General features: G+C 52.1%; 1 protein-coding gene across 12 annotated transcripts in view; it reads left to right on the forward strand.

Moving 5' to 3' along the window:
• The first annotated feature begins 2,733 nt into the window (after nt 1-2,733).
• LRRFIP1 (LRR binding FLII interacting protein 1) overlaps nt 2,734-25,400 on the forward strand; it is a 141,071-nt gene continuing 118,404 nt past the window's right edge. For all 12 annotated transcript variants that reach the window (XR_006820284.1, XR_006820286.1, XR_006820287.1 and 9 more), the window contains exon 1: nt 2,734-2,882. Coding sequence is in view for 2 of the 12 variants with exons in the window: in XM_046019182.1 (XP_045875138.1) it covers nt 2,787-2,882 (96 nt within the window). In the remaining 10 variants the exon portion in view is untranslated. The remainder of the gene's footprint in view (nt 2,883-25,400) is intronic.

Genomic DNA, 25,400 nt, shown 5'->3' on the forward strand with positions numbered 1-25,400 from the left:
TAACTGACTGAGCCACCCAGATGCTCCCAAGATCGCATAGTTTTCTACTTACATCCAAGGGGCCCTGAGAACAGGGGAGCCCACAAAGCGGCCTAATGTCTCTGCCCCCTTCCCCACTCCACCCAGCAGGAGCTTTCACCCACCATTCATTCCAGACCCAGGTCTTTGGGGCCAGGATCTGGAGGGACCATTCTTTGACTGCCTGAAATACCTCTCTGCATGGACTGCCCCCCCACCCCTGATCGCCCCGACAAAGCAGGCATTAGCATTTCCACTTAAAGGTAAACACTGACCCTAAAGGGACAACCAGCTGGTCTGAGAGCACATGGCCAGAGAGGAGGAAAAAGCACCTGCACTATGGTCTGGGAGGTCATGAGGTCATAGGACTGAGGATCAGCGACACCGGTTCTGACAATTCCCGGGAGCTGGCTCTTTCTCAGAGGTGGGGGGATGAGGAGGAGAGGTGGGGGATGAAATTTACCCTGGTGTCTAGAACACTGCCTAGGGACTGGGACAGTTTAGAAACACCTCTGGCCAGTCCTAGGGAGGGAGTCCTCTGTCTCTGGATGAAAGCCAATGGGGACAGTGAGTAGGAAGGTCAGAGACTGAAATCAGTTCCCCAAGTTCGGCTGCAGTTCCCATTTATGATGAAGCAGCAACATACCCAATCCACTGAGGACAGAAGGATGAGTGAGATGTGGTCTGTCCCTGCCCTTCTCGTGTCAACAGACTGCTACAGAAGAATTGAGGTTCTGGAATGAAGAGCGGCTGAAAGTTCTGATGAAGAACAGTGAGGGAAGGAGGGCAGCCTTGAGGAGCTGGGAAGGCTTCCTCTAGAAAGGAGATGTAGGAGGCTTTAAGGGAGCCTGAGATGAGGAGTTCCAGGTATCTCAGGTACCTGGGACAGCAGAAGCCATACCTGTGTCCTTTATAATAAAGCCCCAACCTCCAGCACAACACCTGCCAGGTAACAGGTGTGAGGAAATGAATGAGTGAAATAATGGGAAAGAGAACCAGCCTCAGCAAAGACACAGTCACCACAATGCATCATAGTGAGCCACCTCCAGTAAAGCTACGAGCAGAGCGAGAGATGGTTTCCTCCAGCCGGGGTTAGTCAGCCAAGGGGTATAGGGTCCTAAGTGGTGTAATATGGCACAGGAGATTCAATTGACGGACGTTTCCTCAGTACCTACAATGCGTCAGGTGTGTGCAAGCTCTGGGAATACAGTGATGAACACGATCACAGCCCTAACACCCGCCTAGTCCTGAAGTCCGCTCAGCTGTGCTGAGCACCTGAATCCGCTCGCCTCTCCTTCCTCCTGTGTCCTTCTCTCACCGGCTCTCCCCATCAATAAACCCTCATCAACTCTCCCTGCAACTGCAGGGTCTCCTTTCTGTTCCCTGCTCCATCCAGCTTCCAAGTTACTCCTAAGAACCCAAACCAACCTAGTCACAGTCACTTGTTAGAAATACACCAAAACGTTCACTGTACTTCTCTGTGGGGCTCAGGGGGAAGGGGGAAGGAGGGATACAAGTGACTTCAGCATGGCCCCCTCCCTCCCATTCTTCCTCAGCCCCATTAGAGATCTCTCCACACCCCAAACATTGAAACAGACCAGTAACTTTTGGACAATCTCCTTTCCTCTTTTCTAATTCAGTGCTGACAGCTAACAGTTACTTGCATCATTACTGTGGCCAAGAAGGCAATGGCTTTATAAAGCTTATCTGATTCTCCAATTTATCTTAAAATCCACTTTTAGAGTGTAGAAGGTAAAGCTTAGGTAAATTCATTCCTTTTTCCACAGCTGGAGACACAGGAGTGAAGTGGTAAGTCACAGAGGACAGCAAGTGAAGAAGGAAAACGCATACATCAACACGGTGGTTTTGAACGTGCTTTGAAGCTCAAAAGGCTGGCCAAGGTCAGGGGCTGGCAGCTTCCAGTGGATCTGAATGGCCCCGGGGCCTGACCCCAGAGCCTGCCTCTGACCCCATCTATCTGCGACTGCCTGACTCCAAGTCAGAGACGTCCATCCTAGACACATCCGTGCCTTCACTCCTCCCGGCAAACCCTTCTCTGCAACCCCATTCCCACGAGCCTTTGAGTGCCCCAGCAGAGGTCCCAGCTCCACCAGGAGTCACTGCCCTGGAGCGGTGATCCAGGATCACCCGCCGGGCCCACCCTCCAGTGCTGCCCTGGTCCCTAGGCCTCCCCGTGCCTCTGAACCCTCTGAGGTCCCTCGTCCCCTCTACCCACCTGAGCCCCCAGCCCCGGTCACCTCCACGTCCTTGCATTATTGCACCATCGACCCCCGGCCATCCCAAACCTCCCACCGTCTCCACGCTTGGGGTTCCCGCACGTCCCTGGCCAGTCCCACCTAGCGTCCCCCCGCCCCTGGCCCCTGGCGTCCCCGCAGGTCCCCGGTGCCAGGTCCTCGTGCCTCCTCCTCAGACGTCCCCGCGCCCCTGTCCACATCTCCTGGAGTGCCCGCAGGGCTCTGGCGCCCCAGCACGCGTGTCCCCCTTGCTCCGGCGTGTCGCCGCACCCCCGGCCCCGCGTCTCCCGCTCCGAGGTGGTCCCGCGCCCTGGCCCTGTGTCCCCTCCACCCTTCCGCGTGTCGCTGCGCCCCCGGCGCCGCGTCCCCCCCTCCGGCGGTCCCCGCGTCCCCGGCCCGCGCCCGCTGACGCCATGACGCCGCGGCGGAGGGAGGGGCGGAGCCGGACCGGCCCGGGAGGGGTAAGAGCAGCGGGAGCGGCGGACCCCGCGGCAGCAGCTGGCGGCGCGGCCGATGGACATGGGCACGCAGGGCTCGGGGCGCAAGCGGCTCCCCAATCGGGAGCGGCTGACGGCGGAGGACGATGCGCTGAACCAGATCGCGCGCGAGGTGGGCAGCCGGCGAGCCCGCGGGGCTGGGAGCGGGGGGCGGGGGCGCCGCAGGAGCGGCCGCGCATCCGTGGGTCGCTCTGTCCGTCCGCGGCGGCGCGGGCAGAGGCGCGGGCCCAGAGGGATGTCGGTCCTCCGGCCCCTGGGGACAGGCTGGCGACTCTGACCCCTCCCCCATGCCCCGGCTCCCTCGAACCACTGTGTCCCCCTCTCGGGGAGCGGGGCGGACGGAGGTGGTCAACCCGCGGGGTCGGGAGCGAGTGCCCAGCTTTGTCCTGCCGCTTGGTGGGGGTGGAGTAGGCCGCCCCCGGAGGCCCATGGACAGTCCCCGGAGGCCACATGGCCCTGGCGAAATGGCCTATTTCTTGTCTGCGACCATGGGTCCTCGATTGTCACGCAGGTGCGGCTTGGGCATGAGCTTGGGGTCACTGTGAATCGTGTTTCTGGAGCGAGCCTGAAAACGGGTCCAGGCGCCTGAGAGGCTTTGATCCAAGTTTTCTGGGCAGTTTATCTGAAATGTTGGGGGCGAACTTTCAGCTGGCAAATGAAAGGAGCACTGTGTGCGCGCTGGACAAGTGCCTTTCCCTCCGAGGATCCAGCCTTGGCGTGAAACAAGCCGGTGACATGGGAAGGTTGCTCCTGGGATTGGCTGCGGCAGCTCCCTGGGGAAGGGGGGGTCCATTGGGCCCCAGTGACAAAGGACACCTGACTTTTCCCACAGACCCTTTTTGTAACTTTTCAGTGTCCTGTGTGTGTGTACTCACTATACAGGTGCAGTTCGCACCCCCCCCCACCCCCCCCACCCCCCCACCCCGCCTTCGTGCACTCCCTTCTAAGCGTTCTGATATGATGTGGAGCTCCTCTGCATACCACTCTGTGCTCACACGGAAAAACTTCAGGCCCTGTAGGCTTTAGGCTCTGGTTGCGTCTGTCAGTCATTTACCCCAAGGTCCGCTCTATAACCAGTTCTTAAGTGTTTTAGTTGCAAATATTCTATTTTGCTTTATGGACACAGGGCTGTCAATCAGTATTTGTTGAATATTGGAATGGATCAAGACTTTGGTTTTTCTCTGTATGAAAAGGAAAAGGGCTTTCCAGGCAAACTCTTAGACATCCCTTAAAACCCACTGCAGGTTGTCCTCTGTGAGACCTTCTCCATCACCCAGGCCAGCATCTCCCTGCTTCTACCTGGCTCCTCTAGTTCTTGCTCCCTACACCTGGTGTGGGAGTCACCTCTTCACAGCAGAATTTGCTCACTTAGCTTGAATATAATCCCATGCCTGCGAGGATAGTCACTTAGGTATGTATTTGACCACAGGACCAAACAATCATTCTCTGGGAGACCAGAGGTGACCAATGGATGATCCCTGGGCCTGGTCTTTCTGACGGTGCTTAGGGACAAAGGAACGAGAAGAACGAGAGCTCCCAAAGTCTACCTCGTGTCTGCTGGTTTGGATTGGAAGCAAAGGCTAGGGCTGCTCCCTGGGTTGATATCCTTGATGTCCTGAGAATTGGGAAGCCATGGTCTTGCCCCAGACAGGGAGATGGTGGAGGGCAGTGACAGATTCAGACTGTGGAGTCAGTCCTGGGCTGTGAACACGCACACACCTCACAGAGGAGCTATGCGATCCTGGGGAAGTGAGTCATTCAACTCCCATGAGTGTCTGTTCTCTTGTCTCTAGAATGCGAGAAAGAAATCCCCCCTTGGTGGTATGACTAGCATCCATACAGTGAGTAAACGTGAGCCCCACCCACCTATCCTCCTGATAAAACTAAACCACAGATTGGCTTGTTGTAAGTGCTGAGTGGCGGAAATCTATAATGTCAGAGGGAGCAGGGGCAACATTTTATGTTTTATCACAAATTGAATTCTATTTTCCCAACTGTAAAAATTAGAATCACAATTCAAATGGCAAGTGTCTGTTCACCTTCAAGTTCTTCAGTTCTTATAAAAATTAACAAACGTGTCTGAAGTGTAGTACATTCTTATTTGCTCACTGATTCAGCAGATGCATGCCGGGCTCTCCAAACACCTGTCCTACGGAGACTGGGATTCAGGGATGGACCTGAAAAGGGTCCAACCATGAAGAGTTGGGTCAGAAAGGGGTCTGACCTATAGATCAATAACAGTCACAGAAAATAGGAAGAGATCTGATATTAAAAGTCCATAGATATTGTGCCTGGAAATGAGAAAGTTCCAGTTTATTGAGGGGAATAGGAATGGCAATCAGAGGTGGCTTCCTGGAGGAAGTGGCACTTGGAGTTATTTTGAAGGGACAGGAATGCTGACCTGAACTGGCCTCCACAAAGGGAATCTATTGGCTGGAGCATGGATTCCTGGCCAGCCCCACCAGTGGCTGCTTCTCTCCATAGCACCTTGCAGCAGGCTCTGCTGAGTTGTCCTCTTTGGGTGGCCTCACCTTCATGCTGACATGCCTTTGCCATGTTCCCACACTTCCCCCCCCAGGAGCCCACACCCAGTCTCTGTCTTGAGAACTGGAAGTATCTTCCCTGACAGATCTCCCTGTCTCCCCGGCACCACCCCCACTGCCCCGCAAGCCAAACTATGAGCAGGACTGTTAACTGAGCCACCCACACCAGTCCCTGGGTGATGGTGTACTACCCTGTGACCCATCAGGCCCATCCTGGAAATGGAGAAAGTTGGCTGCTGCTTCCAAAGCCCTTGGGGAGCTGAGGGGCCTGAATGAATACTGGGGACTCTTTCAGAAGGTGGCAGGGGGTAGGTGGACACAGGTCAGGCATCCAGGAAGGCACATCTAGAGAATAACTGGAAGCTTCTGGGCTGGGGTGACCTGGGTCCCACGGGCAGGGTCACCGGGCAGGAGGGAGACCGGGTGGGAAGGACTGGGAGGGGAGCTCAGCTGCCTCTGCGGAGGGCTCGGAGGGCTCTGGGAAGCAGTGCTCTAACCTGTAGAGGCTGACACTTTCCTATTTCTGCGGTTACGTTGTGGTTTAACCTGAGGCTGGTTTAGGGTAAATGGACTTGTAACTTGAAAACAGTGTAGGTGCATTAGCACAAGTCGCTTGCTTCCGAGGTGGAATTCGGGCAAGACGTTGTCAGGAAAAATGTCCAGTAAGCACTTGGAGTCGCTCCTCGCCGCTGAAGGCGTGAGCAGTGTTTCTCACACCCTGGGGGAAGGTGTCTTGAAAGCAGATATATTTTTCCCTCCTGCCATGTTTAACATTCGGCTCAAGATTTTTGGTAGCCTCCCAAACTTCTCATTCAGCACTGAGGCAATTGCTGAGGTGAATTGCCCGAGATAATTCACAGTATTCCTCTCAAACGGAGAGGGACAACAAAATTTTAAAAATTTTTTTAAATTGAAAATTTTTTTAATTTTAAAAATAAAAATTAAAATTTTCTGAATTTTTATTATATTTTTTATTTAAAATTTTTATCATAAAAATTTCAATTTTTTAAAAAAATGTAAAAATTAAAAAATAAAATAAAATAACACGCAAGCTGCCTTAGGAATGAACTTGCTGGGCCCTTTAATGGTGGTGGTGAGTGAGTCACGCCCTGTGGCCACAGGGGCCTGGGCTGATTCCCTCCCCCATGACTGTCTCCACAGCCACCTCTCCAAGAGCTACCCATTGCAACGCCATCCCTGGGGTGCAGATGGTGCCCCCCAGGTCCCTCCTGTGGGCGGGTGCTGACTCCCTGGCCAGCTGCTGGGAGTGCCAGCTGCTGGGGGTTCACAGCTGTCCTGTCAGGAGAAAAGTGCCCCTGGCCATCCAGGAGTCACTGTGGGGGAGGGGTGCCCCACCCCCACCCCTGGGGCAGCCTGCAGCTGTTGCCTGAGGAGTGTGAGGATATAAAATGTCCCCTCCCTTTGCTTCAAGTTGGAATGACTCTGGTGCCAGAGCTCCCTGTGGGATGGGGCTGAGGGAACACTCTGGCAGAGGCCACCTCCTGCCCCTGCCCCTGTCGCTCCCTTCACCCCTCTTCTGCTAGCTGTGCTCCCCAGATACAGACCCACACAAAAATCCCTGCCTCAGGCTCTCCCTCTGGGGACCCCAACTTAGGAATGAACTTGCTGGGTAGCCTTGTACATACAGGACATTCTCATCCTAAAACCTCTGTCATGTTGCTACAGCCAAACTGTCCCCCTCATACCTTTGTTCCAGGGGAAGCAGCTTTTCTGAGGTGGGCCGGCAGCTACAAACATGGGGGCCATGGACTGGATGGTGTCATCCAGTGTTGTCAGTGGTTTGTGATCCAGGACACTGGTTGGAGCAGAATCAGGAACTCAGCTGTGGACAGTCCTGATGGTGTGCAGGCCCCTCCCCACAGCTATTTCTGTCTGAGAGCCAGCTGTCTCCCTCTCCCTCTTCTGGGTGACCCTCATGTTTCACTGGCTTCATGGTTAGGGCTGTGAGTTTTATGTGGATGGCCTGCAGAAGTGGCACGGTGGGTGGAAATCAGGGGACCTAGAGTCCAGTTGAGCCTGTCGCTCATGAGTCTTGTCAGGGTTCAGGGCTGGAAAGGGGGCAGGTGGGAAATGAGGTAGCCTCGGAGGCTTGCAGGGTGCCAGCCTCGCCGAGAAGCTTCCCCCATAATTACATGGAATCCCACCAGCAGAGTTTAGAGTCTCTCTGTCTGACATAGAGAAGTGGGCTCACAGGAGCTGGTGACTCGCCTAAGATAACTAAGAAGGTGCCCGTCCAACATTCAGCTGCTTCCACTTTCTGGATCCAGTTCTTGGCTCCATCTGAGGCCCAGCTATGGGCTATGTCCTGCAGTCAAGCCGACTAGCTTCCCATCTCTGGGTCTGTTGTCCCCAGCTGACCTCTGGCCATCAGGCTTGACGGTTCATGGGAGAGTAGATATTCTTCTGTCCTTGTGACGTCTATCCCCATTTTTGGTTTTTGGTTTTTTTTCATTCTCTTGACTTCTGAAATGTAATATTTATTTAACTAAGGTAATACGTGTTTTTACCCTTGTCCCACATTCTCAGGCCTTTCTCCACACAGCAGCTGGGTGATCCTTGAAAATATGTCAGCTCATGTCGCCTAATTAAAACTCCCCAATGACTTCTCATATCACTGCATAAAGGCCAAGTTCTTTTTTTTTTTTTTTTTTTTTTTTGATTTATTTATTTGACAGATAGAGATCACAAGTAGGCAGAGAGGCAGGCAGAGAGAGAGAGAGGAGGAAGCAGGCTCTGCGCTAAGCAGAGAGCCCGATGCGGGGCTCGATCCCAGGACCCTGGGATCATGACCTGAGCTGAAGGCAGAGGCTTTAACCCGCTGAGCCACCCAGGCGCCCCAAAGGCCAAGTTCTTAATGGCCTGACAAGACCCTGACCAATCTGGTGATTAGCTCCATGTTTATAAATGATATGCGTGTGCAGTCTATCGATCGTCCGAGTGTAGACACGGACCATTGGTTTCCTGGATGGGGGAGGGGGCCCCACTCAGGTCCTCCCCACACTTCTGTGTCCCCTCATCCGCAACCACAGTTATGTTGCAGTAGAACCACAGACAGGTAGAGAGTATGGTGCTAGTAGGGTGAGATTCCCCGGTTCGAACCCCAGTTCTGCCATGTGCTCCATGACCTCGGGCAGGTTGCTTTACCACTTTGTGCCTCACTTATCCCATAGGTAAAATGGGAATGTTTTGGGTGCACTTTCCATGGACGTTTATGAGGGTATATGAGCTTTTTCATGAAAAGCACCTCGTAAAGGTGGAGCGGTGATGGTGACATCATGTGTGGTTTGGCTGTGGAGCCAAGCCCCACACTCTGACATTTCTGTCCCTGGACAGCTTTCTGACTTTTCCAGAGTTCATGACTTGTATTTTTTTTTCCAATTGCTCTCCTGTCGACATAGCTGTCACACCCAGTTCTTCAAACACTTTTCAACAGGACCCCTCCCAGTACTATTTCCTGGGTGATTCAACAATCCAGACAGCCTACCATTTCCCCTTTGTCCCCTCCTGGATATGGACCCCGGGAAACATCTGTCCTCTAGACCCTCTCTAGACTTCAGCTGTCCTTCCCTTTGCCACCACTCTAAGAGTTCCCCACTTTTCTATTGTTGATGAATCCCTCCTTGCCTGATGCCATTTTATCTTCTTCCTGAGATTACTCTCTCATTTTGCTGGAACACGTCCTGCAGTAGCGTCCTGAGAAAGAAAGCCTTTTCCAAGTGTTTGCATGTCTTAAAATGTCTTTATTCTACCCTCATACTTGATTGATAGTTTAGCTGACTGTAGCGTTGTAGGTTAAAAATAATTTTCCAAAGAATGACAAAGACTTCTATGTATTCTTTGAAATGATTTCTAGTATGTGTCATTAACTGAAAGAAGCAATGTGCAGGAAAAAAAAAAAAACCAGTGTGCTGTCCCTTTTGTGAGAAAGGCAGTGATTTGTCTGCATTTGCATGAAGAAACCCTGGGAGGCCAGCAGAATTGGTCAAGTGTCACTTTTAATGCTGTTTGGATCATTTTTTCAAGATTTATTTTTTTATTTTGGAGAAAGAGAGAGAGAGTGAGGGAGGGGCAGCAGGAGAGAGAGAACTTCAAGCACACACCCTGCTGTGTGTGGAGCTCTAGCTCGAGACACTGAGATCATGACCTGAGCAGAAATCAAGAGTAGGACGCAAAAGCCACCGAGGAGCCCTGATGCTCTTTGGGTATTGAACCATGTGACTGAATTGCCTCTTCAATAAAATAAACTAATAGTGATCAAGAAAGTAAAATTTAAAGCTATATTCTACCACAATTTTAAGACATTATTTTCCACTGTCTTCCAGCCTTCAGGGTTGCTTTGAGAATTTTGATGCATTGTGTATTTCCAATATCTTGTATAATCTCTGCCTTTACTTTCGAGAAGCTTTTAGGACCTTCTCTTGATCTCTAGTGCTCTGGATGGGTTATTTTCCATTTATTGAGCATTCATGGGGGTCATTGGATCTGAAAACATGTATCCTAAAGTTCTGGGAAATTCTCTGAATTTTCCCCTCCTCACCATTTCCTATGCTCTCCTTTATAGCAGCTCCTTTGCTGGAAATAACTTTCTTTTCATTCCCTTTCCCTAACTTTCTTCTCTTGGTGATGCTTTATAGGAGATTACTCACCTTTATCTTCCATGCTTTCTGCTAAACTTATCTGTTCTGTATTCAACTTCTAAAAGGTGGGGGTTTTGTCAGTTGTTATGCTTTGTTCCCTTTTTATGGCATCCTCTCTGATTCACAAATGTGGCACCTTTTCTTGTCATTCTGAGGATATTAATTTGTTGTTGTTGTTTTCTCCAAAACTTTTCTTTTGTCTGCTGTATTATTACCTGTTTCTTTTTGCCCTTTGTCTGTGACGGCTCTATCTTTCATCTTGACGCCTCTCCCAGATGCATGGTGATCCTCAGCTGTCCATTCAGCTCTGAGAATGAGGCACTAAAACGCTATGAGAACCATTTGGTCAAAGACCAGGAGGGGAGGTGCCACAGGATGCGAGTCCGACAGCACCAGGGGCACGGTAGTATGGCTAAAGTGCTAGTCCATTCACTACCTCCTCAGGGCACAGGCACACAACCTGGGATCTGAACCCAGGTCTCCCATTCACCAGGCCAATGCCCTAAACAGCATCAGTGTTGGAAGGGACTATTGCTTAATGCTAGCAAACTGAACCTCTCTAATTTGGTCCCTACAGGTAGGATTCTGGTTTTGATTAAGGGAGTGGTGGATTGAGAAGAATGCTGAAAATTAATCTGAGATTTATACCAGGACCGAATAATCTCTAATGTCCATACAGCCCAGAGAAGGGAACCAGTCATGATGATTTTCTTTCTTTGAGAGTGGCTCTCAATATCTCAAAATATCAAATTAGGTGAACAAACAAAGGGACTTATAAAAAAGTAAAATTTTCATAGCTTCACGCATTAAGGATAATTCACATATTTGTTTGGAAAATTCTCTAAGATCTGAGATATAAAGCAAACATAAAATACCTGGAGAGTTTAGGTAGGCAGAATATGATATGATCTTGGCAGTGGGTAAACCCTCGGATCAGCAAGTATGTAAGAGCCAGAGCCGTTTGCTGGAGCGGTATACTGAGACACTTCCAGCCCTTCTTGGCTTGGGGGAAGAAATGCTCATGACGATATTTCAACCTAAAGGAACCAGAAGATCTAAGTTTTTTGTTTTGCTTTTAAGCTCCATCTCAAAGGTTTGTCCATTCTTTCTTTACCATTACCCTTGATTTCTTTTATTTTCATTTTCACCTTGTTTTATGAGATCCCTTGGGCATGAGGGCAGTTTTCCAGGTTGACAGAGAGATGGGATTTGCATGTTGACTGAACAGCTAATGTGTCTCCCCCCCAGATGCCCTAAGATACTGCTGTAAATGATCCCAGACGTGTCTGAAAATCATCCAGAACAGTGCTGGTCAGGAGAACCTTCTGCAGTGATGGCCGTCCTCTCTCCCTGCTCTGTGTTCTGGTGGCCACCAGCCATGTGTGACTGCTGAGCACCTGCCCTGTGCCTAGCGCACCTGAGAAATGCATCTTAAATTTTTTAAAACATATTATTCATTTACTTGAAAAAAAGTGAGCATAAGCAGGGGGAAGGGCAAAGGCGGGGGTGGTGGTGAAGCAAACTCCCTGCTGAGCATATAACCTGACACAGGGTTCAATCCCACAACCCCGAAACCATGACCTGAGCTGAAATCAAGACCCGGACACTCAACTGATGGAGGCTCGCAGACGCCCCTTGCATCTCAAATTTCATTTAATTTTAATGCATTTAAATTTTAATAGCCACTTATGGCTCGTGGCCACCAGGTGGACAGCACAGCTTTACATCAGTGATTTCTTCTTGGCTGAAACATGCTGTGACAAAGGTGTGGTCCATCATGCAGAGCATCATGAGCATCACCCATGACCGGGCACAGAGGGGGGAGGGTACAGGGGCCTGGGGGCAGGACTGGCTGACTGTGGCCAGAACCCAGTCCAGCCTGGGGACACGTGTGGGTCCGCAGAAGGAGCACCGTCAGCCTTTGGAAATTGGGGGACCATGGAGGGTGTAGTGTCCGTGTGTCAGAGCCTCCTTTCCTTTGTGGAAGAGGAACTGCATTCCCCAGGGGGGTTAGAGTAAGGAGCAGGGCCAGGAACACACAGAGCCAGTGGCCTGGTCCATGTGGGCACTAACTGAACCCTGGGGTCTCCTGCCTTCTGGGGGCTGGATCCAACTCCAGAGAGAGGACTGGACGGGATGTGCCCCAGCGTAGGACGGTGCCCTTGTGCAGGGGCGGCCAGGGCCTTGGGACAGCAAGATGGATGCCAGGTGAGCACACGGACCGCACCCACCTCAGCTCCATGTGCACCTTCAGGGTCCCATGGCTTCCTTGGCGTCCAGAGCATGTGTACAGCCCGGCATCGGGATGGGACGGGCCCTCTGTTTTCAACATGAAGGCGGGAGCTCCTGAGACTTCATCTTTTGAGTGACATCCTATGGAGCCACGTTTCTCCCTTCTGTCCATTGAGGAAACCCCTTTTCCACTCCCCCTGGTATGCTGCAGACAGGATGGGTCATGTCAGGTGTGGTTCAGTTGGGACTTGAGTCCGTACTGGTGCAACAGAGCTTTGCCCCCTCCTCCCCAAGGAAAGGGCCCCAGGCCGTGGCTCAGGTGCACTCCAGGAAGAGCGTGGTGCTTGCAGGTGCTGAGAGTGGGCTCTGCCCTCGGTCAGGGGCACAGCCTCACACTGGCCGTGGGCTCTGCCTCCTGCCTGCTGGCTTCATGCCAGGGAGACTGAGGACGGGGGCACACTGCCAGGAGCTGTCTGAACACAGAGCCAGGAGCCTCCACCTGAGTCTGCCATCCCCCACTCACCCCGAGGGTGGCATGGCCATGGGTGCCCACAGCTGGGAGAAAGAGAGCAGCCAGGGGAAAGCCTTAGGACAGTGAGAGTCTAGGCTTACAGTGACACTCGCAAACAGGCAGGGAGCCCAAGCAGCCACATTATCCAATGAGAGCCAGAGACCTCGCGAGTGTACCTGCCAGCGTCACCCCCTCCTTTGAAATCCCAGGTGTGCTGCCAGAGGAGGAATGAGAGAAGCTCCTGCTTCAGCCTTGGGGGGATTGCTGACTGCCCATCAGGACTCCAGAGTCCCCCCAGAGAGGCCCCAGGTAGAAGGGGACGTGTGTAGGACATCAGGAAGATCAGCAACAGCACATTTCCATAGGATTAAAATTGTCCCCGTATTTCCTAAAAAGTACGTTGCTTTTGCTGTTCACAGCTGAACTTCTTAAAATAGACCGCTAGACTGCTGGTCCCTGCCTGGTGCCTGGACACTTGTTCCTGAGAAGGTGGTAGGCAGGCCACCTCTCCCTTCTCTCCCAGTGAAAATCAGCGCTGGCCCAGCCCTCTCCTTCCCTCTGTCCTCTCCGTGCCCTTGGCCCCAGGGCATGTGGGTCCCCCCTGGGCTACAGGCATGAGACAGGAGTGACTTAATCATGACAATGTTCTGTGTCTGTCGTCTTGCCCTCCGTGGCTTAGACCTCTGGCTTGCATTGTGATGTGCGTCTATGAAGGAAGACACGCTGGGTGCCGTCCTTCTCCTGAACTGAACATTCAGCTCTAGGATTCCTTTTGGCTTGACAGATCTCTTTCGCTTGGATTTTCGTGGGGGGGGGGGGGGGTGGGGTTGTGAACAATGTCATGATTTTATTTTTTTTCCCATTTTATTTATTTTTTTCAGCATAACAGTATTCATTGTTTTTGCACAACACCCAGTGCTCCATGCAAAACGTGCCCTCCCTATTACCCACCACCTGTTCCCCCAACCTCCCACCCCTGACCCTTCAAAACCCTCAGGTTGTTTTTCAGAGTCCATAGTCTCTTATGGTTCGCCTCCCCTCCCCAATGTCCATAGCCCGCTCCCCCTCTCCCAATCCCACCTCCCCCCAGCAACCCCCAGTTTGTTTTGTGAGATTAAGAGTCATTTATGGTTTGTCTCCCTCCCAATCCCATCTTGTTTCATTTATTCTTCTCCTATCTCCTACCCCCCCATGTTGCTTCTCCATGTCCTCATATCAGGGAGATCATATGATAGTTGTCTTTCTCCGATTGCAATGTCATGATTTTAATGTATTCTTTCTTTCTTAAACATCTTCCCAACATTCCCGAAATAGAACATGATGGTTCCCATTTATGTGGAGTGGAGGACAGAGTCAGAGCACGGCCTTGCAGTTTGGCAGGCTGTCCCCTAGATCTCTGATTACTGGCTTATTAAAATGACGTCATATGGGAAAGAGACTTGGGTCCTGTCCTTAGCTCCATCACCGATAACGGGTGAGAGCATCACGTATGTTAAAAACTAAAATCCAGCGGAGTCAATGTGAAGACCTAACCAGCTCCATTCGGCGATCCAGGAATAGGCAGTGTCCTGTCTAGAAGTAAAGGGAGCCCCTGGGAGCTGGAAGAAATGGAAGTCTTGTCTGGGCTCGAGGGACAGGAAAAGGAAGTCTCTGGCAAAGAGTGGATTGTTTGAGGCAAGACCTCCTCCTCCATGTGAGGGATGGCAGGGATCCTGTTGGCAGGTCACCTCCCTGGGGCTGACCCGGTGACTCCAGACGGACCTGTGATGGTTACGCTCCTGGGAGAGGCTGAAACTCTGCTTAGGTGGGGTTCTAAGTCTTGGTTTGTTGACGTGGTACTTAGCACAAGTGACTCCATTTTGGGCCCGTTGTCTCTTTTTTCACCCATGTAATAATACGCCATCAATGATACAGAAATAATTGTTTATTCCGTTTTGCAGTTTTTTTAAATTTTGAGCTATTGGATTTCACAGACACCATCAGGTTTCCTTCCTTATGCCTGGGCCGTGTTTGTCATGGATAGCTTCTCTCTTCAGCAGACCTAGAAGCAGGCCAGCTCTGCTGCCCAGGACCTCTGGGACGTGGGCCTTTGATGGCTTAGAGCTTCAGTTCCTGTGCTGTGAGACAAAGACGGAGCAGCTGGGGACCAATGAGGCACACTGGTGGCTAAGGTCTAGGCCTCCTCAGGGAGCACTCGGTCCTCCTGTGCCCTCCTGACTGGCTCTCCCTCCTCCTGGGAAGCCTCAGGCCTGTGCATCCCCCACGCAGGGCCTGGGATGCGCAGTATGTGTCCCCCAGTCCTCCTCCCCCGGTCACACTTATCCGCCGGGCTGCTGTTTCCTTTAGCAGCTCCTGTCTCCCATCCAGGGGGGCTCTCCCTGGGGGCTGCACCAGGGCCCATCACCGGGGAGACCCCCAAGCCCAGCACATAGGAGCCACTTGGGAACCACCTGCTGGGTGAATACAGATGGAAGCAGGAAGGGGATTCCTCCACAGCGGGTGCTGACTGGTCTTCGCACTGACAGGAAAACCTCTGGAGGCGGGATTTCTGTTCCAAGTAGCTGGAGCCACTCTCGTCAGAATTTCCGCGTGGGTTACAAGGTGTGGCTTCCACTCATGACTCTTGCTAAATCCTGAAGCCTCACCCGATGTCACAGTAGACCAGGAGACAGAACCATGCTGTCTCCATACTGACAGCCTTGTCGGAACTCGCCAGCCAGAGGCCCGCACCACCCACAGACCACGGCTGTTCCGGATGTGCCGCCAAGGCTGGGGCTGTGTTAGCTGATCTTGGGTTTCCCTTGGCCTGAGAGCTGCTTTCAGGAATGGATGGCAGTGGGGGAAGCCCTAAAAGAAACAGTGAAATAAATTTTCCTCCTGATTCCCATGAGAGGTATTTTGCTCATCCTTGAGAAAACACAGCCTAGAGGGTCAGGGCTGGACTCTTGAGTCAGAAGACCTGGGTCTGCGGCCTGGGGTCACCATTTTCTGGCTTTGCCACCTTGGACAGGCCACGGGGACCCTCAGTATTCCCACCTATAAAGGGCGGTGATGATTCGCTGTTGGGAGGACCAATACTTCAGGCAGGGACTCCTGCCGCTCTCCAGGGCACCCATGTCTCCTCACACACACCCCTCTAAAATGAGGCAGGGGTTTGTTCTGGCCACAGACCATGTGTGTTCAATGACCCCCTGCCTGCCACCCACCCACATTTACAGAGATTCAGACTGACAGACAGAAACTTGGGTCCTGTCCTTAGCTCCAAGCTCTGCTCCAGACTCTAGGTGCCAGTTTGAGGTTCTAGGCTCTCCCCAGACTCTAGACTCCAGGTTTTAGGTTCTAGGCTCTGGGCCCTGCTCCAGGTTCAGCTCTGGGTTCTAGGTTCTAGGCTCTGGGCTCTGCCCCAGGCTCCATGTTCTAGGTTCTGGGCTCTGGGCTCTACTCCAGGCTCCAGGCTCCAGCTCCAGTCTCTGCTCCAGCCTCCAGGCTCTGAGATGCCTAGGGAAGTGGGTGGGAGTAGGATGCCCGGAGACAAGCCCCATTCAGCACTGGCCTCTTTACATAAGGAGGGATAGCACCTGCTGTGCGTCTCATGGCATTCGCATGAGGCCCAAGGGAGAAAATAGTTGAGATCATGCACGCAGAGCCTCAAGGGCTTTGCAAATGTAAAGTACTAGTGTCAGAAAATTGTAAAGACTCTTAACACGTAGGTGTTTCAGGCTGGCTTGGAGCTGCTTCTGAACTTGGAGCAGATGCTCATTGACCCCAGGAGCTGTGCATTTTTCTTAACGCAGGACACTTCTCTTTTGGAGGTGCTGTTGCTTTGTTCTAAAAGTAGGGGAGGAAGCAAGAGCGAGCCTAGTGTGGGAGCCAGGGAAGGTGGGAGGTGGAGCTGGGGAGAGGAAGGGCAGGAGCCACTGTCCGCAGGCAGTCCTTCTTCAGGCTTCCAGACCCCTGAATCTTTCAGGTCCTTGTGGAGGCAAGGAGGAAACAGACTAGGGTCACCATCACCACAATGACCACAGACCCCCGCATTCCGGGCTCGTCAGGGAGGGCTAGGGGGCAGCAAGGACCCGGCCTTCCCTGACATATCCTCATAACTCAGTTTCCCTGGAGTCTGACCCTGTGTGCAATCCCCATCGTGCTGGGAAAGCGTAAGTATGACAAGAGTGTGTCTTGTGGGATATCAGCTTCTGTTCTGTGCACGTGGGAGTCCTGTCCCTTACAAAAGGGCATCGCTGAATCAAGCCTTACCTCAAGAGCACTTTGGCGGGGGGCATTGCGGTAAATGGCCTCTGTTTGGCTCTGTGCCTTCTCTTGCTAATCGCTCGTCCCTCATGGGGTGGAATCAGGGCAGCCTGTCACCTAAACGGTTCTGGTCACTCAGATAGGGATGTTCCCAATGGCCTCTCTGCAGTCAGTGGCTGTCGAGGTTCTTGACCACTTTTGAGAAAACAAAGCACGTTGGGCTGGGATTAAAGGTAGTTAATTGTACCTCACATTTGTGGTCCTCAAAATGAGCAAGTGAGCAGAGAGATGGATGGATGGATGGACGGACAGATGGAGAGACGGATGGATAGCCTTAGCCTGACTCCAGTCACATTTGCAAGTTAGGTTTCTTCTGAGACTAGAGCAAGATTTCAAAGATAACCATCGGTCACCTGTGCACAAATGAGATTTAGTGGAAACCGCAGCGAGCAGGACCTAACCCAGCCAGGCATCGCGTGTCTGAAGGGTTGGGGCCAGCATACTGAGCCTCCCCATCCCCCCTCCCATACCAGGACCTAGAAGGAGCAGCCAGGCAGGCAGGTTTCTACCCCCTCCCGATTATCCGACGGTGGCTCCTTCTTTCCAGCTCCTTGTTTTGTGACCTTTTCTTCCTTGTGCTTCTCCAGTGACCTTTTGTGTTATGTGTGCGCTTGGAAAAAGTCTCTGAATGATCCTGGGGATGGGGCTTTGATTTCACTGGATGGCATGTAGGCGATCGGGTTGCACCCACATCGCCAGCACGGTGACCTCGCGTTCTCTAAAAAAGTCCTGTGCTGTGTCCAGGAAAGCTCTCCTGAGGTTGATGGCCGCTACCAGGGGCTGAAGAAACGTGGACCATGTTTGCAGAACATTCTATCATGTGGCTTCCCTGTTGGGGTGCAGGGTTGGTCCTGGAGGAAGCGAGGTGTACTGATGTACTCTGCCAGGTGCTGTAAATAGCTCTGTTTGCCTGACCTTAACCACATAAGCGCTATAGTTCTAGAAAGCTCTGTGCACACCAAGAATCACTGAGACATCTGGAGGGGAGTGGTATCGGTCTTTGCCTTAGGGATGGTCGAGAGCATGCAGGCGGACATTACAATGAAGAAATGTACATGTTTCTGTGAAATGTTCTCAATTTGGATTTACCGTAATTAGACTGAGCTTATGGATCTGGGGGCAGAACTTCATGGAAGTGAAGTACCCTCTTGCTCATGTCACAGCAGGCAGTTCATGATGTCATCATCAACGACGTTGACCTGGACCACTGGGCTAAGGAGGGGTCAGCCAGTTTCCTCCACTGTAGAGATAGTATTCTTATCCCCTTCCTCCAGCTCTGTTCCCTAGAAGTGAGTCCCTACGTGCATCCCCCACTCAGGGAGGGACTTCAGCTCCCTGTCCTGAAAGAATGTGTAATCAGAGGTTGAAATGTTCCCTGTGATTAGTAAAGTTGGTAGTGATACTTTGAGGCTATGCAAATGTCCTGTGCCACCCTGAAGTCCATCAGTGGATCGGTAATTCTCTGTGACATGTAGATGTGAAAAGCAGGTTATTTGGTGTGAGCAGTGAACTGGAGAGCTGGGATGGGGAGGCCCTCGAGCGTGTGGTGGTGCCTGATATGGTCTGATCTTGTCCCAGCCCCGTGGCCTTGGCCTTTTCCCCTCACTGCCAGCACACTGGCGGCTCTCTGGGCCTCATGGGCATCTGTCCATGGGCTGCTCACTGCTGTGGACACAGACGCACCAAACCCTTCCTACCTACATGGCCCCTTCTTCTGCTTCCCACTGGTGCTCTGACTTTCTCATTGGTGCAGCCGGGAGGGGCCATGCTCCTTCCTAGTGCAAACCAGGTAGGCAGCAAAGATAATGCTGTGAAGTTTTTGGTTTTGGAGGGATGCAGAGGGGCTAAATAGTGGGTCATTATTGAAATGAAGGTCTTGCATGATGAGTAGAAAAAACAATGCCTTCCTTATTCTACTGTTAGCATAACTGTTAACATAACGGAAAACGAGGGGAGAAGTCTGATGAGAAGAAGTGAAAAGGCAGTATCTGTCTTTCAGAAAACATCTTTAATACAAGCACCTCCGAGATACTACGGTTTTGGTTCCAGACTGCTGCAGTAAAGTAAAGTATCGCGTTAAAGCAAGTCAAATCACCTTTGTGGTGTCCTGCTGCATGTAAAATTTCCGTGGGCATGATACTCTAGTCTGTTAATGCAGTATTGATGCAACAGCATTAAGTCTTTTTGAACGTACACACCCTTGCTGGAGAATACTTCATTGCTAAAATACACTGCCCGTCATCTGAGCTCTTAGTGAGTTGTAGTTCTTTCGCTGGAAGAGGGTCGCACCGTGATGTCCATGGCCACGGACAGATCAAGGTGGTGGCTGCTGATAGCTGGGGCGGCTGTGGCAACTAAAGTAAGACAATGATTTGCCCATTGACTGACCTCCTTTCTCGATTTCTCTGTCGCACGTGATGCTGTTTGATGGCATTTCACCCCCAGGAGAACTTCCTGCCACAGCTTTAGCACCTGAGCGGACGTGATATCCTAAACCCTCTGGTGTCTCTTCAACAATCTTCACGGCATCGTCACCAGGACTAGATTCCGACTCAGGAAACCACTTTCTTTGCTCGGCCCCAGGAAGCAACGCCTCCTCCCTCAGATCTGATCACACGATCGCCGCGATTCGGTCCCATCTGCAGGCTCCACTTGGAATTCCAGTTCTCCTGTTTGCAGCCCCTCTGCAGTGACGTCCTCCATGGAAGGCTTGAACCCTCCATGTCATCCACCAGGGCAAGAATCAGCTTCTTCCAGACTCTTATTAATGTTGCTATTTTGACCTCTTCTCATGAATCACAACTGTTCTTAATGCTTTCTAGGATGGTAGATCTTTTCCAGGAGGTTTTCAGTTTACTTCACCCAGATCCATTGGAGGAATCACTTTGACAGCTGAGCCTCGTGAAATGTACTTCTTAAGTAATAAGACTTGAAAGTCAAAATGACTCCTTGATCCACGGGCTGCAGGAGGGATGTTGTGTTGGCAGGCGTGAAAACAACACTCATCTCTTCTGTCTCCATCAGAGCTCTTCCGTGACCCAGGACAGGGTCAGTGAGCAGTTGTATTTTGAAAGGAGTCTTTTTTTTTTTTAATGAGTGGTAGGTCTCAACAGTGGGCTTAAAACATTCAGCAAACCATGTTGTTCACAGATGTGTTTTCGTATTTATAGAGCACAAGCAGACTAGATTTCCCTTAATTGTGAAGGGCCCCAGGATTTTCAGAATGTTTGATGAGCACCGGCTTGAACTTAAAGTCAGCAGCTGTGTGAGCCCCTCATGAGAGAGGCAGCCTGTCCCTTGAAGCTTTGAAGCCAGGCACTGACCTCTCTCTGGTTGCCAAAGTCCTAGATGACTTCTTCTTCCACCATAAGGCTGCTCCGTCTACAGGGAAAATCTGTCGTTTAGTGTAGCTACGTTCACTTCTTATCTCACTAGGTCTGGACAACCTGCTGCTTCACCTTGCACTGGTATGTTATGGAGACGACTGACTTCTTTCCTTAAACCTCCTGAACCAGCCTCTGCCAGCTTCCGGCTTCTCTCCTGCCGCTCTGCCTCCTCTCTCAGCATTCACAGAATGGAAGAGAGTCAGGGCCTTGCTCTGGGTGGGGCTTCAGCTTGAGGAAGTGTGGATCTTCTATCCGGACCAGGAAAACTTTCTCCACATCAGCAATAAGGCTGTTTTGCTTTCTTCTCATCGCGTGTTCACTGGAGTGGCCCTTTTCATTTCCCCAAGAACTCATCTTTTGCATTCACAACCATTTGGTACAAAAGGCCTAGCCTTTGACCTGTCTCAGTTTCTAAGTGCCTTCCTCGTTGTCATCATTTCTAGCTATTGATTGAAAGTGACAGACACGTGACTCTTCCTTTCACTTGTGCACTTAGAGGCCAGTGTAGGGTTATTAACTGACCTAATTTCCATATTGTTGTGTCTCAGGGAACAGGGAGGCCTCAGGAGAGGGAGAGAGACGGGAACAGCCGGTGGGTGGAGCAGTCAGGACACACACGGCATTTATTCGTTGTCTGTTGTCTTATATGGGCACCGTTTGTGGGCTCCCAAAACAATTACAATAGTAACATCAGAGATCACTGAACGAATATAATGAAAAAGTTTGAAATATTATGAGAATTGCCAAAATGCAACACAGAGGCCCAAAGTGAGCAAATGCTATTGGAAAAATGGCGCCAATAGACTTGTTCGACACTGGATTGCCACAAACCTTCCATTTGTGACAACTGCAGTGTCTGTGAAGCCCAGTAGAGCCAAGTGCCAAAACGTGAGGTCTGCCCATCCGAGTGGCTGACAGAACACAAGAAAGAGTGAAGGAAACCCAGACCCGATCACTGAAGATGAAATGTCTGGGTTACAGAGAGTGATAAGCTCCTCTGCAAAAAACGCTGGCGCTAATTCATGCAACACAGCGTTGGTGGGACACTAGGGACCAGGAATTGGACCCGTCAGTGCTGGTCTAGGTAGTTCTGCCTTCCTGTAGTACAGTACCTCCCCCCCTTCCTTAGCATGATCATTCATTGGGGGCACCCTCCACAACAGGGTCACAAGAACAGCAGACTGATGATGTCAGCAGTGAGCACGTCCTGAATGGTTGGTGGCCATCGTACACACTTAGCCTTCACATGAGGTCACACGTCCACTGAGTGTTTGGGCACCCCCGAACTCCTACGCGGAAGCTCTAGTCCCTAGTGTGGCTGTATTTGAAGATGGGGTCTCTGCTGAAGTAATTCCGTCCAGATGAGGTCACAAAGGTGAGGCCCTGATCCAGTAAGATTCGGGTCCTCGTCAGGAGACCCCAGGGAACCCTCCTGCTGTGAGCGCAGGAAGAACCAGCAGGGAGGAGCTGTCTACAAGCCAGGAAGAGAGCCCTCACCAGAGGGGCACCTCGATCTTGGATCTCCAGCCTCCTGACTGTTGTGTAAGCTGCCCAGGAGGTGGCATTTTTGTGTTGCTCCTGGTCAAGACCATGACAGGTCAGTGCTGCTATTCCCACCTCAAAAGGGAAGAAACGGTCGTAGAAAGAAGCAGTGACCTACCTGGGTCATACTGTCAATCTGCCCACTTACCACCACATGGCTTTTTGATGGTTGACCTTGGTCACTCTGAACTCTCTTCTCTGTGTCATCAGGATAGGCCAGGTCATGACATGGGAGTGAACACCCCCGAATCTCAGAGACCTGAAGTGGCACAGGCTTCTCTTGTCCACATGAGATGCCTGTCACAGGTCGGGGGGCCTCACAAGGTCGCCACAGGGTGACTTCCTCTGCAAGGACTTCAACATGATAGGGACAGAGGTTGCTGACTTGTTTGCTGGCTCTTGGCCCTTCCATCCTACATGACATGTCATTTCCAGGGACAGGCAACAGGAGGGTCCCTGGCCAGCTCCTCAAGACGATGTGGGAGCCTCTGTACAAAGTGGAAAGGGAAGGAAGACCCGCCATCCAGGTGCAGAGCCAGACAGGAGAAAGCGCCCCTTACCCTAGATGGGTGTGTGGGGCTGGAGAGCAGGGACTGGATTTCACCCCATGGGCCCAAGAGCCTGGTACTGCCATGAGAGGAAGCCGGCTGGACTTTCTTCTTACCCCTCCCTGGATTTCCATTGGCATTGGCTCTCCCAGGTCCTGCCTGCAGCTGGGGTGGTGGAAAGTTTGCGTTACAAACAACTGTGCCTTCTTGGGTATTTCTGTGAGAAGTTGGGGTCGCTGGCAAGACTGCATTGCACACTATTCCTGAAGCAGGAGCCGCATCTGCATATGGATGTTTCCAGAATCTTGGAGAAGAACTTACTCTTTTCTTTGATATTCTGAAAACCTGAGTGCTCATTCTGGGTACGGCAGCATCTAAACCTACAATTGAGAAGGCATATAAATACGCTGGCCCTTTGGCTTGGTTTTGCTTGCTTTCTTTGGTTTTTAGATAGAAAGGGGGGAAGGAGCAGAGGGAGAAGGAGAGAGAATCTCAAGCAGGCTCCACCCACAGAACAGCACCCAAAGCGGGGCTCAATCTCACCACCCTGAGATCACCACCGGAGCCCAAAGCAAGAGTTGGATGCTCAAGCGACTGAGCCAGCCTGGTGCCTCGGTCCTGCTTTCTTACTTGGGTTCTTATGTTACACTTGTTTTGTTCCTGTGCTGAAGCTGTCCCTCGGCCCGCTGGGGATGCTGGTGAGACCCCACACAGCCCCCCCAAACGTATACGGCCACTTGTGTCATAAGAATGAGGAAACTGGAAATAGCTACCCTGCCCCCTGCGTCTTCTGCAACTGCTGGCCCCCTGGACTCCTAATGCCCCTCTTTCCCCTATTTTTAGAGGCCACTCTTTTCTGGAACCACGTGGTGACACATCAAAGGCATGTTGTTTCTCGAGCGGCTGGTGTGTCCACCGCACACCGGACACTTGAGAAACAGGTGACATGAAATGGGACCGACATTTAATGTCAAGTCACTGAGCAACAGAACCATTTGTCCTCGAAACCTCCTGGGCCCCTGCCTTCCCCTGCCCAAGCAGCCCAGACTGGGGAGGGACGGGAGCATGTGCCGTGCTTGGAGAGCATCCCCCACAGCACAGGTGATGTCGGGGTTCCACGGGAAGGAGGGAGAAAGCACCAAAATCAAGCAGTTTATGACCTCTGACCTCGCTTTCTCAGAATCCTGGAAGACTCAGATCCTTTCAGGATTTTCTCCCTTTTGTCCTCTGGGTGTGACAGTGTGACGGCAGCCAGAGGCTTCTGTCCTGCTGTTCTGGCTGCCCCCAAGGAATTCTTTATTTTATCAGTTATTTTTCTGAGAGAGAGAGAGCAGGGTAGGATGAGGGCACAGAGGGGCAGAGAGAGAGGAAGAGAGAATCTCAAGCAGACTGCACACCCGGCACAGAGCTCAGCGTGGGGCTTGATCCCACCACCCTGAGATTGTGACCTGAGCCGAAATCAAGAGTTGGAGGCTCAACAGACTGAGCCACCCAGGAGCCCCTGAATTTCAAGCAGATTTCCCGCTGAGCGCAGAGCCCCCAACAAGGGGCTCAACCCCATGACCCTGAGATCATGACCTGACCCGAAACCAAGAGTCGGATGCTTAATGGACTGTGCCACCCAGATACCACCCCCCACCACCACCAAGGAGTGAGAGACAAGGCTGCTCCCTAATGCGGGCCTTCCTTCCCTGCCCAGCCTCCATGTTCGGGGCAGGAGGGAGAGCAGGGCTGTGGCTGGGGGTGGAGGTTGGGGGAGCATCCACACCGCTGGGAGCCAGGCCCCCTCTCCCTGGAGCATGCACGGCAGGGGCTGTTTAATCAGCTGGACTCAGCTAAGAGCGTGGTGACATTAGATGCAATTATAGGCCAACCTTGGGACACCCAGGGTATTTTTAGGTTTCATTTCCTAAAAAGAAGATGGTGTTTTCCAGGCCGCTGTTGACAGTGTCAATGTCTTGACATTGTTTTATTTTCCATTTGATGCGCCTGGTCTTTGCCTCCTCTCTGTCGTGGTTCTGAACAGCATGGGGGCTGGCATCACTCTGGCCTCGTGAGCCCGGGGCTGCCTTTCTGTGTGTTGGCCTGTACGTTCATCTCTTCATTACTCCGCCGACTCAGCAGACCTCTCTCTTACCAGCCCCACCCCCCACCCCCCACCCCCGCCAGGGAGCAACGTGCTGGGGCAGAGCGTAAGATGCGGTCCTTGTCTCAACCACCTTGCTTTCAATATCCGTTTGTCCACTGGGCAGGTTTCTACTGATCACGTCCTCTGTGCGGGGGGGCGCAGCAATGCACGAGGGAAAGCCATCACCCTCCCCACCCCAACCCTAAAGATAAACTTCTGAACAGGCAGCTCTGTGACAGGTCAGGTGTTGAAAAGTGCAGGGAAGGAAAGCAGAGACCTAAGGAGGGAAAGTGGAGGGGGGCGTTGCTGTTGTGACGGGCTGTCAGCAGAGGGCGCCCTGATAAGCTGCTATTCCAGGCAGAAGGAACTGGGGTGCACAGGCTGCAGGTTGAGAGCAGACCTGAGCAGGGAGGCTCTGTGGCTGAGCCCAGGGAGAGAAACATCGGGGACCTGGATCCTACGGGGCCTTCCAGGCCACTGTTAGACTTGAGCTTTTTCCCTCAGGGAAATGGTTAGCTGTTGGATGCGTCTGGCGGAACACAGGCCTGCTCTGGCCTCTGTCTTAAGAGGGTTCTTCATGGAGCTGTGTGTAGGACTGTTATGGATGGCTGTGTAGGTTGTGCACTGCAAAACCCAAGAGCACACCCTTCAGACTGACTCCTGTGTGAATGGGCATCTGCCACGTGTGCGGGACTGGCCCTGTATGAGGAACAGACTTGAGGGTGGCAGGGAACAAGGCTGGACACAGGGGAAGGGAGCTGGCGGAAAGGCGGT

The sequence above is a fragment of the Meles meles genome, chromosome 9 (assembly GCF_922984935.1).
Source record: "Meles meles chromosome 9, mMelMel3.1 paternal haplotype, whole genome shotgun sequence".
Classification (NCBI taxonomy): domain Eukaryota; kingdom Metazoa; phylum Chordata; class Mammalia; order Carnivora; family Mustelidae; genus Meles; species Meles meles.